Here is a 17,808-nt window from a genome sequence, read left to right as displayed (position 1 = left end):
CATTATTACTATGAGGGGAACATTATTACTATAATTGGCACAGTAGCATGCATTATTACTATATGAAGGGCACATCAGTGGACATAATTATTATGAAGGGCTCAGCAGGAGACATTATTACTATGTTAGAGACAGCAGGGGGCATTATTAATATATAGAAGACACAGAAGGGGACATTGTTACTAGGGGGGTACAGTAGGGCGCATTATTACTATGTAAGGCACATCAGGAGGCATTATTACTATATGGAGGGCACAGCAGGGGATCCCACATACCTATTCACTTTACTGCACATGACCACAAACAGCAGAATTACTATTGTTTGGGATCCTATATGAAGGAAGTTGCTGGAAAAAACGCAGAACCTAAAATGGTTATCTGGCAGGTTCTGAAGAGATGAACTGTAGCTGGAAGAAATTGTCATCATGGTCTGGGCCAGATGGAGAAAAAATAGGAAAGTGAACAAAAGTGAACGGTCAAAGAAGACATCACCTGTGAGTCAATCAATGACGTTTTTTGTATTTTTTAGAACATTATTTGGAAGGGGTGCCCCGGGGTCTTTTTTTTATTCCTCAAGGGGTGCCCCCAGGTAAAAAAAAAAAAAAAGGTTGGAAAACATTGATGTAGATGTATAGAGATAGGGAATCCCTGAACCATTTCAGTGAAATGATTTAGGGTGCGTTCACACATACAGGGTCTGCAGCAGATCCGCAGCAGATTTGATGACGCAGAATTGAACATTTCATGGTCCAGATTGGATTTGCCTTGAATCTGCAATTTCCAATCTGCACCATCAAATCTGCTGCAGTTGAGAAAGGCAAGAGAGCCGAAACGCGTCCTGTATAGTGTGCTGTATTCACCGTGTGTATTTGTACATAATAAATCCACTTGCAGAAGATCAGGTGAGTGCCGGAAAAATTTCTTTGCATAATGTCCAGACAGCGAGAGGAAGGTGCCGGGAACTGATGGTGGGACGGGGAGCAGGAGGCCTAAGATGACGTGATGTCACGGTTCATATGTGCATTAAACCAGGCACCAGGTTTGAGGCTTGTTAAATTACTCACCACAGCCAGTGTCCGGTAGAGATGAGCAAACATGTTCGTAAATGTTCATATGTTTATACGAACACGATGGTAATTGTTCGTGTTCGCCGATCATGAACAATTTGTGTGATGATCAGAATGGTTATAACCATCATTTTCGAACTTGCGAACGTACGCAACTCCGTAATTTACGTTTGGAACCTGATAATCTGCATGTCTGTAACTCTAGACCGAAATGTACGCAACCTTTACGCAGCTGTGTACGCAAATGAAATGCGTACACAAATGTGTATGCAACTGCATAATCTACGCATATGGGTAAACCAAAACGTATGCTTCAACTGTATGTTTGTTATTTGTTTGTTAATGTTCGGCGAACATGAAACCAAACCATTTTTTTTAATGTTCGTGTTCAGGATCCGAACCGAACATTGGGATTAGTGTCCGGACAGCAAGGGGAAGTTGACGGGAACTGGTGGGGGGCTGCAGCATTCAGGTACCAGGTACCAGGCATGGATGCAGGGACGGGAAGCAGAAGGCCCAAGATGGCGCTGAAGTCCTGGCTCATATGTGCATTGAACCAGACACCAGCCTAAGGCCCCGTTCCCACTGAGCAAAGGTAGCGGAATTCCGCGACGGAATTGTCCGCCGCGGAATGCCGTTAGCCTCCTGCTCTGTACGTGCTGAAGAATGAACATGTTCATTCTTCAGCGTGGACAGGGCAGGAGCGCACGCCTCCCATAGACTCCCATTATGAGCGGGAGGCTAACGGCATTCCGCGGTGGACAATTCCGTCGCGCAATTCCGCTACCTTTGCTCAGTGGGAACGGGGCCTTAAGGCTTGTTCAATTACTTACCCCAGCCAGTGTCTGGATGATAGGTACAACTTAATGTACAAAGGGTATGAGGTAAGCTCATATGCTCCCTCTAATGGCAGCTAAAGTTAGCCTAAATTTATTTGTTCAGTTTTGTACATATTTTATAATTAAACAACAGCCATTGTTGCAGGTTGCAATAACAGCCATTATTTAATACGGACAAGGAGAGAAAGGAGCACTGCACCTCACACCTATGGCTGACAATAATGCCTCTCGGCTACATTTAAAAAACAACGCCAGGATGTACCATGTACCATGTGCAGGTCCCCTGGTTCACATGAGTCTGTATGCTAACTCACCACTTTGTCAGTCAGCGACCACTAACCACGCAAAGCGAGCACAAACAGGGAAGGGAGGCCATAGAATGGCCCTGCAACCCCAATGTCACAGGACTAATCCCCATTGGCCCCCCAAAAACCCAGCTGCCACCAAGCAACACAAGTGTGGACATGGTGTTATCACTCACCATTCTTCCTGCAGGTAGAATGGGAAAAAATAGGAGGTACTAGTCATGTGTGCACAGGTGACTCCTGCTGATTGCGGTCACGCAAACAGCCATTGTTTATTGACAGTGGACGATTACATTGCAGCCTATGGAACCACTGTCGTAGTGTATGCACACTGTTTACACTACAGCCGGAGTTCTCTGCGGCTGCACAAAATAATTGACAGCTCTATTTTGTGCAGACGCTATTCGTTGAACAGCAGCCACACAATGTTAAGTTCGGCTCCCGAACGTACTTTACATTGTGCTCTGTGGCTAATTGGTGCACACACACCCGAATATGCCCACATTCCAATTAAAATGAAGTGATGTTCACCCGTCCGATACTGCAGTATCAGCCTAGGTGAACATCTAAGACATTGGCCGTTGTTTGACACTGCAAACAGCGGCCGTGTCAAACAACAGCCAATGGTCATACAGCATGAGAAATAGATCAACACAGAGTTATGGACATTAAAACAACATGATAATAAAAAAAAATGACATATGGATAGCTTCAATTGTTCATTCTGTCCAGTGAGGAAAGTTTCTTTAGGATTTTTTTTTATTAAAAAGGTAATTTTTTTATGCTTAATTATGACTATAAAACCATAAAACTTCACATGGTAATGAACTTTATGCTTACTTTAAGGGTATGAATCTAGAGCTTGCAGTGACTCAGAAGAATCTTCAGAATTGGATTCTTCTCAAGACCTTTCTTCAGATCTCCACTTTTTGAAGTCCCGAAACATAAACCCTTTGCAGGAAGAAGATGAAGAAGAAGAAGAAAAAGGGGGGAATGGATGTGAGATTAACTCAAACGAAGAAAAGGAGGAAAGTGATGCCAACGTAAAAAATCATTGTGATGGTATAGTTAATGATACAGACAGCATTTCTGAAAACTCTGATTCCGCAAATACAGAGAGTCAAGGCTATAAAATCAGCTGGTCCAGTGATTCAATTGATGCACTGGAGGAGGATGACTTAGAGACATGTTCCTCCAGTAAACCAGCATTTTTTCAGTTTTATTCACCAATTTTGAAAGATGTTTCTACAGAGGACCAAGATGTCTTTACTGAGGATCCTGAAGAGAAAATCAAAGAAAATGCCTGCCTTGAACAAGATCCATTGCTATGTTTTTTGCAGCAGATTAACAATAGGGAAAACCCAGCTACAGATTTAAAGGAAGCATCACGGTCTCCTAGATCTCCTAAAGAGACAGGCAGCAAAGAAGACAGTGATTTACAAGGCTTCTTTGGTTGTCAGTTCACAGAAAATAATGTCATGGAGTATTACAGTCTGTGCTCAAATGTTTCCCCTGCCAGTAGTGTGGATAAAAACATCCCTAGCAGCCCAGAGAGCAACTGTGTACAGGATCAAATAACAGAAGTGAAAACATGGAATAAGGCTTATATATATGAAACAAACAAGGAAGGGGAAACTTTTATACTTGACCCACCACCAGGATTTGGCGACAGTAGTTCTGAAGAGGAATTTTTTGATGCTACAGACCGATTCACACCTACACAAAGTTCTCCTGGTAAATTATATTCTAAAATGTTTTCACTCACACACTTCTACTATATACCATCCTTCTTCCCCTCCATGAAATCCATTATAATTGCCAGAATACCATTGTTAAATGTGTTTTCCTGGAATAATCATCACCTATTGCCAAGCAAAGTACTGTACATGCAGTAGCAGCTGTACCTGGTATAGCTGCTCATCATATTCAAATGAATGAGACCAGCTGCAATACTAGGTGCCGCCACTACTAAGTGTTTGCCCTTTGAATCAGCTGATTAGCAGTTTGAAATTTCTAATCTCAAACAGCTGGCCAATCCCAAGGGTCCTGCACCTTTACTTAGTTTGGAGGGGGGGGGGGGGGTTGCTGGGAATTGAGCCATTAATTGATGTAATATATTGATGGCTAATCCTAAGGGTCCACCAATATTTAAGTCCAGGAAAACTACTACTACTATGTAAGGATATAACCCTTAGCATTATAAAAAGTTTCTATTAATTCCCTATACCTGCTAGACCCTTAAGATTGAAAATCTATTCCACATACATTTTTCTTAAAGAGACTCTATCAGTAGGTTAATGTAGCCCTATCTAAGGGTAACAAACTAGTGACTGAGAAGCTCAACAGAATGATGTATTACTTACATTGTTCTGTGCAGCTGATTCAGAGACATCCCCCTGAATAACAGGGGACAACAAGTAATTCTCTCCATTATGTGTGTGAGCCCTGTAGTCCTCATTATTTATGAGAAGCAGAAAACTTCGCCCACCAGCTGCTGATTGGCAGTTATCTATCTATGCTGTGTATAGGCAGTCACCTGTCAGTCAGCAGCTGCAGGGTGGGGTGGGTGGTTGCAAGAAACCTATTCTCCTGCATATTAGGAGAATGGCTGAACAAAATGGTTTAAGTAATACACCGATCTGTTCAGCATTTATATTAGTAGGTTATGCTGTCCTAATTTAAGGCAGCATAAACCTATTGGCAGATTCCCTTTAAGTTATACTGTTCTTTCTAAATAATAGCCAAACAATAAAATGGCAAATCTTGGTTGCTAATTGTTTTTAAAGAAATGGCTTGCAGAAAGATGGAAAAATAAAAGGGTCCTACAGTCAGTCGTAACGTTTTATTATTCCCATCACTTAATCCCCAAACATTCTCAATGTGGTATCAGACTATATGTAAAATTCTTATTGTAGTTTTAAATGTATCGGTACATCTATCCTCTAAGCCTTCAGGATAATTTGCATGAAGATATAGTAAATTATTCTTCAAAGACTGCATGAATGTTTAATGTGTGGATATTTTCACTCTTTTTAGGTTCAAAACTAGAGAACAAATTTTCTTACGCAGACAGAAAAGTATTGCATGGCTCATATGCTGAATTAGAGACAAATTCTATAGAAAAAAATAAAATGACAAAGTATACTAGAAAGCCAGCAAAAATGATTCGGAAAAGAAGATCTTTTCTACAAACAGACTATACCACTCAAGTCACATTTCCTTTATCACCATCAGAATCCTTGCAGACAATAGACCATGTATGTTGTTTTGAGAAAGAGTCGCATCTCCCGGTAGAATCACATTCACCTACAGTTTCCTCCTTCAAAGACATTGAGGGTGAACCTGCTCTTCTAGAAACTAAATCACTTGTGCAAAACAAATCCATAGTGAAATGTAAAAGTAAAACACATTCTCCAAGTCAAATGGAGATGGAACCTGACACAATGGAAACTAAATCAGTGACTGATTCAGTATTGTCCTCTATATCTGCTATTCGCTTTAGGAGTGACTCTGGAGCTACAGAGAGGAGTCCTAATGGCAGTCCTCCTGCTACTATCAATACTGATTGGAATACAGAATACAATGGCCGAGTTAGTCCATCAGAAATATCATTACAAATGTTCAGAAACGGCATGAATGAAGATACTCTTTTCTGCCTGGAATCAAGTTATAACAAGAAAGAAAACAATATAAATTCAACAAAGGCAGAAAACTCAGAGGAAAATGTTAAGGACATTTTTGAAAATATATTTCAAAACGATCATGAAAAGAATATCAAAGCAGATATTGATTCAGTATACCGCACGCCTCCCACTGACAGAATATTACCATATATTGCTCAGTCACAAGACACAAAATCATTCATTTATAGTACTGAAAGTGTAGACTCTACAACATCTGAAGAAGAAACTATCATTAAAGAAAGTTCGCCAAAAAATAGTAAAACACGAAAATTGTTTGGTTTCTCCAGTGCTGCCGACTTACTTTTGGATTTTAAGGGATTTGCTGATCTGTTTACTAATTTCCCTATAAATTCATATAAGGATGGAACCTCTACAGGACCCAGCGTGCCTCCTTGTGAAGAGGAAATACATCTTTTAACAAATCAAGATCAAGACCAGTTGCCATCATATGATTCCCCTTCTATAGGAATGTCTGATGGTGAGAATGAGTCTCCTGCCCCATGCTTGCTTTCTTCTGACACAGCTTTAGACACTCTGAAATTAGCTTGTGGTGAAAGTAAAGAAAAAACTAATTCTGATGTTGATACAATGGATGAAGGCTATAGCGGGCATTTCATATACAAAGACAAAAGCCTTTTAGAAGCAAGGATTGTTGCATCCACAAACAAAGCTTTTATGGCTTATGAAAAAAGTGAAAATGAGTATCAGAATTATGATTCAGATGAAAAAAAATCCAAGCTATCCAAAGTAGGAAACTGTAGCTGTCAGTTATCATACACAGCCTGTTTTCAGCCTAGAGACAATGACATAGAAGATGAAATTATTGATTTTACAAGAAGTCCTTCTCCATTGCCTAGAACAGTACCGCCTTCATCTGGAAGCTCATTGTTTATGGAAAATAACCCTAATCCTATAGATTACTCCAGAAACAATACATGCTTCTTAGAGCATTCTGAAGCTCTTGTTCTTCTAAGGAGAAGGATACAGGATTCTCCAACTGGTTTTGGCAAATTGCAAGACAGTGTATTGGACCTCCAAAAGATTTTAGAGGAATATAAAGACAAGATTAAAACTCACCCTAAAGACATATGTTCTTCAATGTTTTCAGAACAAAAGACCTACTTATGTAATGTGTCTCGGAAGATGATGTCCTCATCACAGAAAGTGCTGAAATCAGATCAGTTATCTGAAGAGATTTATCAGGCAGTAGAGGAAACATTTTTTGAACTGATACAAATGACTGAAGTGTGTCTCAAATTTTCTAGCTGTGAAGGATGCAATAAGCGACAAATGGATCTCCAAACTAATTTACGTGATCTTATATGTACCTACCATCAATTTGTCCAGGCGGCTAAGAAGGCTTCAGAGAGTGTAAATCGTGATATGCATTCCAAGCTGCTGTCCCGTCAGTGCACTGCGCTCACTGCTGCTATATTTTGCCTAACACAGCAATTCAGATCCTTGGTTTCGCTTTGAAAAAAAAAGGAAAGAAAAGAGAAGCACAATTGTCTCTTTATAAAACATGTGATAAGACTTACTCACTCACCCAAGCTTTGCACAGTTTTGAGGAAACCAATGTATAGAACAATATGTTTCATATGTAATGACATGTCTGAAGTGGTAGAGTATATCTATAAAAAAAAATAATAGAAAATTAAAAAGGTGATATTGCCTGTGGCAGCCAAAAAGATCTTTTTTTCTAACTTGCAATGACAGTGTTTGATTGTTATGGGTAGCACTGCTATTTAGGACCTCATGCACACAACAATGCTTCTAGGAAAGTAGCTATGTAATATGGCATCTGATGGAGCATGCCACTAATATATTTTTCCTCTTGCACTCAATATAATAAAAACTATTTAAAACAGAGATAAATGGAAATAAAGAAAGCCTCATAGGGTTCTATAGGTGTCATATTATGGCAAAGTATCTTGGCTGTACATATAAGATAGTGGTCGACACATTTGGGTCATTTTAGCTCACCATTCCCAGTAAATTATATGAGAGCTATCTCATATGATGGCTGATCATTTGCCACTTTGCACAGGCTGTATTTGTTTTTGTTTTTTTGTTTTTAATGGCAGTGCTCTGCCTATTTAGCCTGGCATATTTCTGGCACAATTGTGTGTAAAAAACAATCCCATAGGATATTAGTCACAGCCCCATGTGTATGGCCGGCTTAAGCTGTGCATTTCCAGAATGCATATCATACAGAAAACAGCACTCAGAAATTGTAGAGAGCCATAATACGGTTGGGTGCATGAGCCTGTATGCTGCACTATGACAGACAGAATACATTGGTTGGCTGCTTCTCATTTTTCAGAAATGATTTTGACTTGATGAGACCAAATGAATGTTTTTCAGTATTAGTCTGTCACATAACTGTTATCATTTACAACACAACTTATACAAGTAAAAGAGCACAATATCAATATTGCCTTAAAAATCATATGTACACTGTACAAAATGTTTCTTTTCCTTTAGCACATTGTATAGTCTTTTTAGCCCCTTGATCCTAAAATGGTATTATTCTGGATATTGTTATCCATTATGTAGAATGTTTACATACACTTCACTCTCTGTAACTTTAACTATGGATGTCAGTGTTTTTATGTACAGAATGCACCAAAGAACTATGAAATGATACTATTTAAAGTATAGTATATAAAGTATAAAATATCTATATTTTACTGTGAATAAACAATAATGTTTTTTGTGTTATTTTTTTATTTAACTATTAAGAATTATAATATATGCTTAATGTATTTTCTTCTTAAAAGGCTGTTATCTCTATTATATGAAATTATAGTACATTGATTTGGACTCCAAGGTTTGACTCTTTTATTGCTATAATGTTATGTTTGTCTTTTAATAAAGGGGTTGGTCACTTTATAGTAAAAATAGTTCAGTGTACAGTATTAGGCCATGTTCACACAATGTATGTTTAGCATAAATCAAGGCCTTTGTTGCAATCTGCAACAACGGCTGTGATTTATGCTAAACATACGTTGTATTTGAATGAATGGAATCCTGGGCGGAGCGTATACACATAATATACACTCCAGCCTTGATTACATCTGGCTGCACGAAAAACTGACATAACAGTTTTCTGCGGCCGCTATTCATTGAATAGCGGCCACAGAGACATGTCAGTTCACACAATGGAGTCTGCGGCTCCGGCCGCATGCTCCATTGCGTGCAGTGATGAATTGGGCCCGCATCCAAACTCACCAGAAATGAAGATCATCCGGCTGGTACTGCAGTACCGGCCGGGATGATCTTCAGTAACGCCATTGGTTCTGTGCCGGCTCACAGAACGGCCGGTGTTGTACCATGTGTGAACATAGCCTAAGTAAGTGTACTCACTGTATATACTGACAGCAGCTCCTTGTATACCTCATAGAGCTAAAATCAGACAAATTCCTCCAGGCTGGGCTTTCCTGCTCTGTGGTCTCTCCATAAGATGGCTGATATGGAGGAGTATGTAACCATGCCCTGCCCCCAACTGTCCTCCATAGGCATTACACAGACTCAGTGGTGGACATTGAGGGCGGGGCATGGTCACAGACTCACCACAGAGGAGGAGAGCACACCTTGGAGGAGGGATGTCTAATTTTAGCTCTATGAGGTACACAGGGAGCTGCTGTCAGTATATACAGTGAATATACTCACTAATACTGTACCCTAAATAATTTTACTTTAAAGGGGCCAACCCCTTTAAGTGTTACCAAGTAATGTTATCTTTTTCACATTTCCACATTAATATAATCTATTAGTGCTATTTTACCTTTTGTCTCTATGATAAGAGATAAAATCAACAAATCAATGAAGGAAAAACAACAGTTTTTACAACAGTATAAAAGATATACAACAGTATAAAAATATTACAAAGTTAGAAAAAGATATACCATACATAGAGGAGATGGCAGGACTAGCCATAAACAACATACAATTGGAGATATTTACTGAGCAAAATGCACCAGAATTTCATCATAAGATGAAGCACTTTTGTACAGATTTACCAGAACTCTGGTGCAATTTGCACAAAATAACAACCATTTAGCCACATTTATTATGGGTTTTAGACACTTTTTAGACACTGTGTGGGAGATTTATCAAACTGGTGTAAGGGTGTCTTCACACCTAGCGACTAAATTATGCTGCAAGTCAGGCAGGTCCTGGCCCCTTAACCCCTTCAGCTCCCCGGCTCCTGCTCCGCTCCTGCTCTGTATACATTAGCTCTCCTCGCTGCACGGGTCCCGGCGTACTGCTCTGCCGCCCGGCCAATCAGTGTGTTGCCCTGCCGCAGCCACTGATTGGCCGGGCGGAAGAGCAGTACACTGGGACCCGTGCAGTGAGGAGAGGTAATGTATACAGCAGAGTGGGAGCGGGAGCCGGGCGGGAGCTGAAGGGGTTAAGGGGGCAGCAGAATTACATACACGCAGCGGTCGTTCAGACGCTGCGTGTATGTAGTGAAAGTGATCTGCAAGGACCTGACAGACTCACAGCGTAATTTACACTGCGAGTCGCTAGGTGGGAACTCACCCTAAAGGAGAATTGTCTTAGTTTCCGCTAGCAACCAGATTCCACTTTTTATTCCTCACAGATTCTTTGAAAAATGAAAAGTGGATTAAGATTGGTTGCTAGGGGAAACTGAGACAATTTTACTTTACACCAGTTTGATAAATCTCCCCCTGTGTGCAACAAATCTATTATGGGGGACATTTATTAAGACCCGCATACTTGTACGCCAGTCTTAAATAAACACCCACCCCCAATTGACCCGCATGGCAGACATAGAGATCAACATCAAAGGTTCTGTATGCCTATTTAATTCTGGAATTTTGCAAAAATTTGGAAACTGTTTTAACCAATTTATCAGATACTATATTTTCCGGGATTCCGTGAAGTTTGACATTATGATCAATAAAGAACGTAGCCAAGTACTTGGCATTGGGAAAACCCCAATGAAGGTAATGAAGAGACACATCATGCTAAACCCGTTAACAAAAACCCAAGAAATACCCTCAAGTTTTAAAATTAGACAAAATTAGCAAATCTGGGCCATTGTGTGCAACAAATGTATTATGGCGTATATACTTGTACGCCAGTCTTGAATAAACCTCCACCCCTAATTAGCCCGTATGGCAGGATGAGAGCTTTACATCTGCTCTGGAGCAGAAAACAGGCATAAACCATGATAGGTGCGGGAAAAGGCCACACCACCACCCCACCTTGCCATGCCCTCTGCCTGTCAATCAGTCAAGAGGGGCTTGTGCCTTGTGCCTTGTGTACACCACACAAAAGACAAAAATCTGCACTATTTAGCCATGTTCACACAATGTTTTTTCAGTTCCTTTTAAAATGACGTCCATCATTTTGAGTCTAAAATGAGTCTAAAACCTCATTTAGCTGTCTGGTCTTCCCTTAGACTCCGCTCCCTGGTATGGCTACGTCATCGCTGACTGTGGTACAGCGGATCCACATCTCTGGTCATGACAAAAAGATGTCCAATAATAATTGTCATGATTATTATTTCCGCGGTGATAACATCTGTTATTCAATACATTGTGTGCATTGGACGTGCGTCTTTCCATTGACGTCAGTTAATTGCATTGCAGTCAGTTAAATCTCAATAATAACGGACTGTTTTTTAAATACCAAAAGCGGACACCTTTTCTCTATTTATTATGTTGTGTTAACATAGCCTTTCTGTGGCATGTGCCAGGGGTTCATTTTTGATAAAGTGCTTTTAACAAGTTTTGAAAACATATAAGAGTAAAGAAGAGCACTATGGGCCGACACACAGAGTGCCATGTCATATTTCCAGAGCAATAACAGAAAATGAAGTTACTATGGGCAACAAAACAAAACAGAAAAGGATGTGCTGTTTATACACACATGCAAACTCAACTTTCAAGGAGAACACACATTATTTCTTTATTAACAAGCTTTAGGACATTTCAACATCAAAGTAAGAGTGTTCTTACATTGTACAGTACTGTATCTGTGTAACTAAATGCATGGGAACATAACAGCTGGTTCGAGTTTTCTAACCTGCTATTAGTTTCCTTTTCACACCTAGATGGTCAGACAGAAAAGAATTGTAAAATTGACTGGGAACATGAAATCTGCCCTGAAGGAGACCCTCTGGAGCCAAATTCTGATTCCCCTTTTCACTGGTCATACCAGTCTCCACCATTAAGAGAGAGCTGTCCCAGCCAGTAGAATACTTTCAGATTTAGAGTCTGGAGGGAGACTAGCACAAAAACTACAATAGAGGGTCCCTGCCCTTACATTTTAAGAACATGGTTGATATGTGATAACAAAATTAAATTGAGTAAAGAAAAAAGCCCATTTAGGCTGTCTAGGATTAGCAGATTCTAAAATGTTCTCACATGTTTAGCAGATTCTACAATGTTCTCACAATCGGTAAGGACCACTCCCTCCAGGAAGTTACGCCACTCCTTAAATGCCCACTCGATAGCTAACAGTTCTTGATTAGTGATGTCATAATTCTTTTTCCATAGGGGAACCTTCTGTAAAAAAAAAAAAAAAAAAAAAAAGTCCTGAGGTTAATGTGAGAAGGGGCACCTTAACACAAAACTGCCCCCACACCTACCTCAGACACCGCAACAACAAAAGGTTTGGCTTGATCTGGCTGGATGAAGAATGGAGTGTCAACACATTTTTTGAGTTTTTCAAATGCTGAAATGGCTTCAGTTAAAGGGTTTATCCAGCGCTACAAAAACATGGCCACTTTCTTCAACAGACAGCACAACTCTTGTCTCCAGTTTGGGTGGGGTTCTGTAATTCAGTTCCATTGAAGTGAATGTAGCTTAATTGAAAACCCCACCTGAACTGGAGACAAGTGTTGTTTCTGGATAAAAGTGGCCATGTTTTTGTAGAACTGGATAACCCCCTTTTTAACTGTTTATTTTTCCATTTTGTATATAACAATAAAACAGATCAGATCATATGGAGAATATAACAACACACAAACAGTAAGACAACAGAAAGGTCTGAGGACCAGATATTCCAGAAGAGGCATATGTCCTGTTCTCATGTGACTATTTATCTCAGAAATGAACCAACATGGCCCACTGAAATACCAAAGAGGGGTGGTAAGCAAGAATAAATGTTCTCCTCATGCATTTAAGCTCAGGTAAGGAGTCCACATAGGATATAAACCAACCAGCCTTTTTAGTTTAAATAATAATAATAATAATAATATGTTCTGCACAGACCTAAAGAAATGCAACATGCAACCTTGAATGTAAAGAGTTCTGAAAATATCCCAGAGCAATCTGGATGGTAAGAAATGTCAATATTCAGATCGGTACTGTCCGAAGAAAAAGAAAACTGTATGGCTATGTTCACACACTGTCAAAAGGACAGCTGTTTTTATTGGATGGCCGTAATTTAATGGCGAATTATGGGTATTATTTTATAATTATGTGATTATGAGAATAATGGCTGTTGTTATAAAGAAAACTAATAAAAACAGCTGTCATTTTGATGTGTGTGAACATAGCCTAATAGCAAAAGTAAATTGCAACTTCTACCTCATCTAGGTTACTTAGGCTCACATAAATGGCCCAGATAAACAATAGACTTCAGCATTAGTTTAGCCTCTAGTGACCACCAGAGTTTATGCTTTGGTTTGCAGTATAGAATTGTTCACAGTTTGTATCAAAGTACTGTTTTTTAGAAAGGCAGATTATAGGGAAATGGGGAGTATTAAAATATTGAAATAATAGTGTGTGACAAAACATCAGGAGCAAGCGTACAGTGGGCAATACATAAAATTATTAAAGACAATGACTTCCGGTTCCAGCGTTCGTATGCCAAGCAACGAGTGAAGGATGTCCAGTCCTTGAATATTCTAACCTCCCGTTCCCTGCACCAGTTACCTGACAAATACCAGCTTATAGCCATACTAGAACCGGCCGGACTTTTTCCAAATGGCGATGGCTGTGCAGCAGTCTCACACCACACAGACTCACAGCCTATGACTCCAGCCACTCACGTCACTGACAGACATCGGAGGTGATGAGTTGCTGTTACTGGGACTTAACCACACACATAGTGGACTTGGAGTGAGTAGTCTAGAAGACGACTTCTACCATGCCATGGAGCAAGTTGATGAGCTAGTTAAGAGTAATACATACTTCACTAAAAGCTAAAACTGAGGGTTCGGAAATCAGGTCACGATGCAGTAACCTCAGGCTTGTGGGATTACCCGAAAGCATTCAGTCCCACCAACTGCTAGAAATCTTTGCCCCTGAACTGCCTCAAGCATTAGGTCTTCTAGGGCCTATGGTGGTGGAACGAGCTCACAGAATCGGCCCTCCACAATTGCCTAACAGCAAATCATCCAAGATGGCGCAGATTAAACCGCACCAAGCCATAGCCAAGTTTCTAAACTTTGCAGATATGCAGTTACTGCTCCAGGAATTAAAGAAAATGAAAACAGAGCTTCTCCTACGAGGTCACAAGGTACTTGTAACAATTTCTCTGCTGAGGTAGCTCGACAAAGGAAAATCCTGGCATCATCATGTACAAATATGATTAAGCGCAATGTAAAATTCTTATTGCTTTATCCGACCACCTTGAAGGTCTTAACGTGTTCTTGCAACATGGAGGATACAAGAGATAAAGTATTTGCAGGGGGACCCTTCAGGGCCAGGGTATCTCCGGCGCTGCAGGCATCACAACCTGGCTGATGGATTGGCCGTTCAGCCAGTCAGTGATTAGGGCGGTACGCTGCTCTAGTCACTTATTGGCTGAGCGGCCAGTCCATCAGGTGGGACAGGCATTTTCCCCTGAGTTGTGATGTCATCACAACTTGGGAAAATGCCTTCTGGTGGGGGTCCCGGGGCCGGTCAGGTGGCGCATAGCAAGCACAGGAATCCTGGTGGCGCTGTCTCGTTCTTTTGCCATGCATCAGTCTGGCTCTATGCACTGGAGACAGGCCCGCGGCCCCCCAGTGTGAAGATATCCCCTCCGCTCTGTGGCGAAGCTACATTAGAATCAATGGAGTCAAGGAGGGGAGGAGATATGTCACACTGGGGGGCGTGCAGCGTTTAAAAAAAAAAAGAAAACGCAGAAGGGTGCTCACATATCCACCCCGTCCAAACTACAAAGTACATGAGGCTGGAAGCAGTTTGTCCCTGTGTAGAGGCAGCGACTAAAGATGAGTGTGACTGGAACGTGCTCGAGTGCAATCGCTTGGCTTTTGCAAACCAGTGACTGACAAAGTTCGATGCAGCACTAGGGAGTCCTGGAAAACATGGATACAATCTATGGCCTACTCTACCGATCTGACACTGATAGGACTATACTGTGGATGGCTCATCAGTTCATAGGCTTAAAAATAGTAAATAAACACCCACAATATACTATACCTACAGCATGCTGCACTGTGAAAAACACCATGGACCCAACAAATCTATTGCAAAATGTGATAGCATATCACTGGGAAATATATATGCCTTTACACAGGGCCAAGATACAGGGACACCCTTTACCTGATGTTACTAGGCTGCTGCTGATTGTTTTTTTTTACCTGGCCAGTTATGAAAAAGAGTGGGGAACCCTCATGGTGACATAGCTCTCTTACCTACAATAAATCACACCCCTCATTGTAAGAGCGAAAACAAATTAGAATCTTGGTAACTATATAACATGGTATAATGTATAGTGTGTTATATTGTTGGGCTATCTACGGGATATGTAATATGGTAATTTATTGTGTGCTGCTTCTTAGCTGGAGCCAGTGTCGGACTGGGGTACTTGGGGCCCACCAGAGGAAATGATCCATGGGGCCCACCAAAGAAGAATCGGTAAAAAGAGACATACTGACCCGGCTCTATCCTGGATTCATCTGGATCTGCGACAACTCCCTTGTGAATTACATGTTTTCAGTCGAACTATAACTCTCAGAATACCTTACACTTTTAATGAAGGGTATGTTGGGAGTTGTAGCTTCAGACAGAACAAGCCTTTAATAATTGATTGTTGTGCAGAAGCGTCTGGTGGCCGTAATCTGTTACAACCATCAGCCCTAAAGGTCCAGCACTATATGTCTCTACAGTGGCAGCTCATATGTACTACAACTCCCAGCATATCCTGAGGGATGCAGACTATCAGTAAATCCTGGGAGTTGTAGTGCTTGCAGCTGTTGTACCTGGAGGATTCTTGGTGTATTGTACACTGAATACTTTGTGGGAGATCAGAATACATAGTTATGTGGGGGCTCAGTGTGTCGAAGTGACGCCAGAACTGCACTAATATATATATTATCACCATACTGTACCTCTTAACATACCATCACACTGTTACTGGCCATATAATCCATCATCATACTACTACTCCTTCATCCTCCTGCACTTCCATCATCATACTACTACCCCTTCATCCTCCTGCTCCTCAATCATCATACTACTACCCCTATCATCCTCCTGCTCCTCCATCATCATACTACTACCCCTTCATCCTCCTGCTCCTCCATCATCATACTACTACCCCTATCATCCTCCTGTCCTCCATCATCATACTACTACCCCTCTTATCCTTCTGCCCCTCCATCATCATACTACTACCCCTCTCATCCTCCTGCTTCTCCATCATCATACTTCTACCTCTTTCATCTTCCTCCTGCACCTCCATCATCATACTACTACCCCTCTCATCCTCCTGCTCCTCCATCATCATACTTCTACCTCTTTCATCATCCTCCTGCTCCTCCATCATCATACTACTACCCCCTCATCCTCCTGCTCCTCCATCATCATACTACTACCCCTCTCATCCTCCTGCTCCTCCATCATCATACTACTACCCCTCTCATCCTTCTGCCCCTCCATCATCATACTACTACCCCTCTCATCCTCCTGCTCCTCCATCATCATACTTCTACCTCCTTCATCATCCTCCTGCACCTCCATCATCATACTACTACCCCTCTCATCCTCCTGCTCCTCCATTATCATACCACTACCCCTCTCATCCTCCTGCTCCTCCATCATCATACTACTACCCCTCTCATCCTCCTGCTCCTCCATCATCATACTACTACCCCTCTCATCCTCCTGCTCCTCCATCATATTACTACCCATCCATCATCCTCCTTCCCCATCATCCTCCTGCCCCTCCATCATATTACTACCCATCCATCATCCTCCTACCCCATCATACTACTACCCCCTTCATCCTCCTGCCCCTCCATCATATTACTACCCATCCATCATCCTCCTACCCCATCATACTACTACCCCCTTTATCTTCCTGCCCCTCCATCATATTACTACCCCTCCATCATCCTCCTTCCCCCTTCATCCTCCTGCCCTTTCATCATCATAGTAGTACCCCTCTCATCCTCCTGCCCTTCCTTCATCATAGTAGTACCCCCAGGGGCAGATTAACTTTACCCTAGGCCCCGGGCTGTTCACCAAGCCTGGGCCCCCCCCCCACTCCACCCCACTGCAACTATGGCAGCACTAGCCTGGCATCCATAGTACGGGATAGATAATACCATGATGTCCTGATTTGTGCAAAATTGCCATTAAAAAAACAGTGATTTTTTGCAAATCATGGCGGAAGTGTAGCCAGGAGACAGCACACCACAGAAAGTATAAGTCTTTTTGGGTGGTCATGGGCCCCCCAGGAGCTCAGGGCCCCGGGCTGCCGCCCGAAACTCCCCTGTTATAATCCACTACTGAGTACCCCTCTCATCCTTTTGCCCCTCATCAGCATACCAGTGCCTCCCTTATCATTCTCCAGCCCCTCCATCTATATTTAAAACAAAAAACAGCTATACTTACCTCACCTGTAAGGTTCCTCTAGTGCCCCAGCGACTCCTCTCCCCGCTCTGCTTGAGTAAGATCGCGAACGCCGGAAGGGGGCGGGCTTC

At 41.6% G+C, this 17,808-nt stretch overlaps 1 protein-coding gene across 3 annotated transcripts in view; it reads left to right on the top strand.

The window, feature by feature from the left end:
* FRMPD1 (FERM and PDZ domain containing 1) overlaps nt 1-8,533 on the top strand; it is a 117,730-nt gene extending 109,197 nt beyond the window's left edge. For all 3 annotated transcript variants that reach the window (XM_069962187.1, XM_069962184.1, XM_069962186.1), the window contains exons 15-16: nt 3,058-3,945; nt 5,248-8,533. In XM_069962187.1, coding sequence (XP_069818288.1) covers nt 3,058-3,945; nt 5,248-7,370 — 3,011 coding nt within the window. In that variant the 3' untranslated portion in view covers nt 7,371-8,533. The remainder of the gene's footprint in view (nt 1-3,057; nt 3,946-5,247) is intronic.
* Nucleotides 8,534-17,808: the final 9,275 nt, after the last annotated feature.

Source organism: Dendropsophus ebraccatus, chromosome 3 (genome assembly GCF_027789765.1).
Source record: "Dendropsophus ebraccatus isolate aDenEbr1 chromosome 3, aDenEbr1.pat, whole genome shotgun sequence".
NCBI classification, from domain to species: domain Eukaryota; kingdom Metazoa; phylum Chordata; class Amphibia; order Anura; family Hylidae; genus Dendropsophus; species Dendropsophus ebraccatus.
Note: the sequence above shows the minus strand (reverse complement) of the source record. Positions and strands in the feature narration are given on the sequence as shown.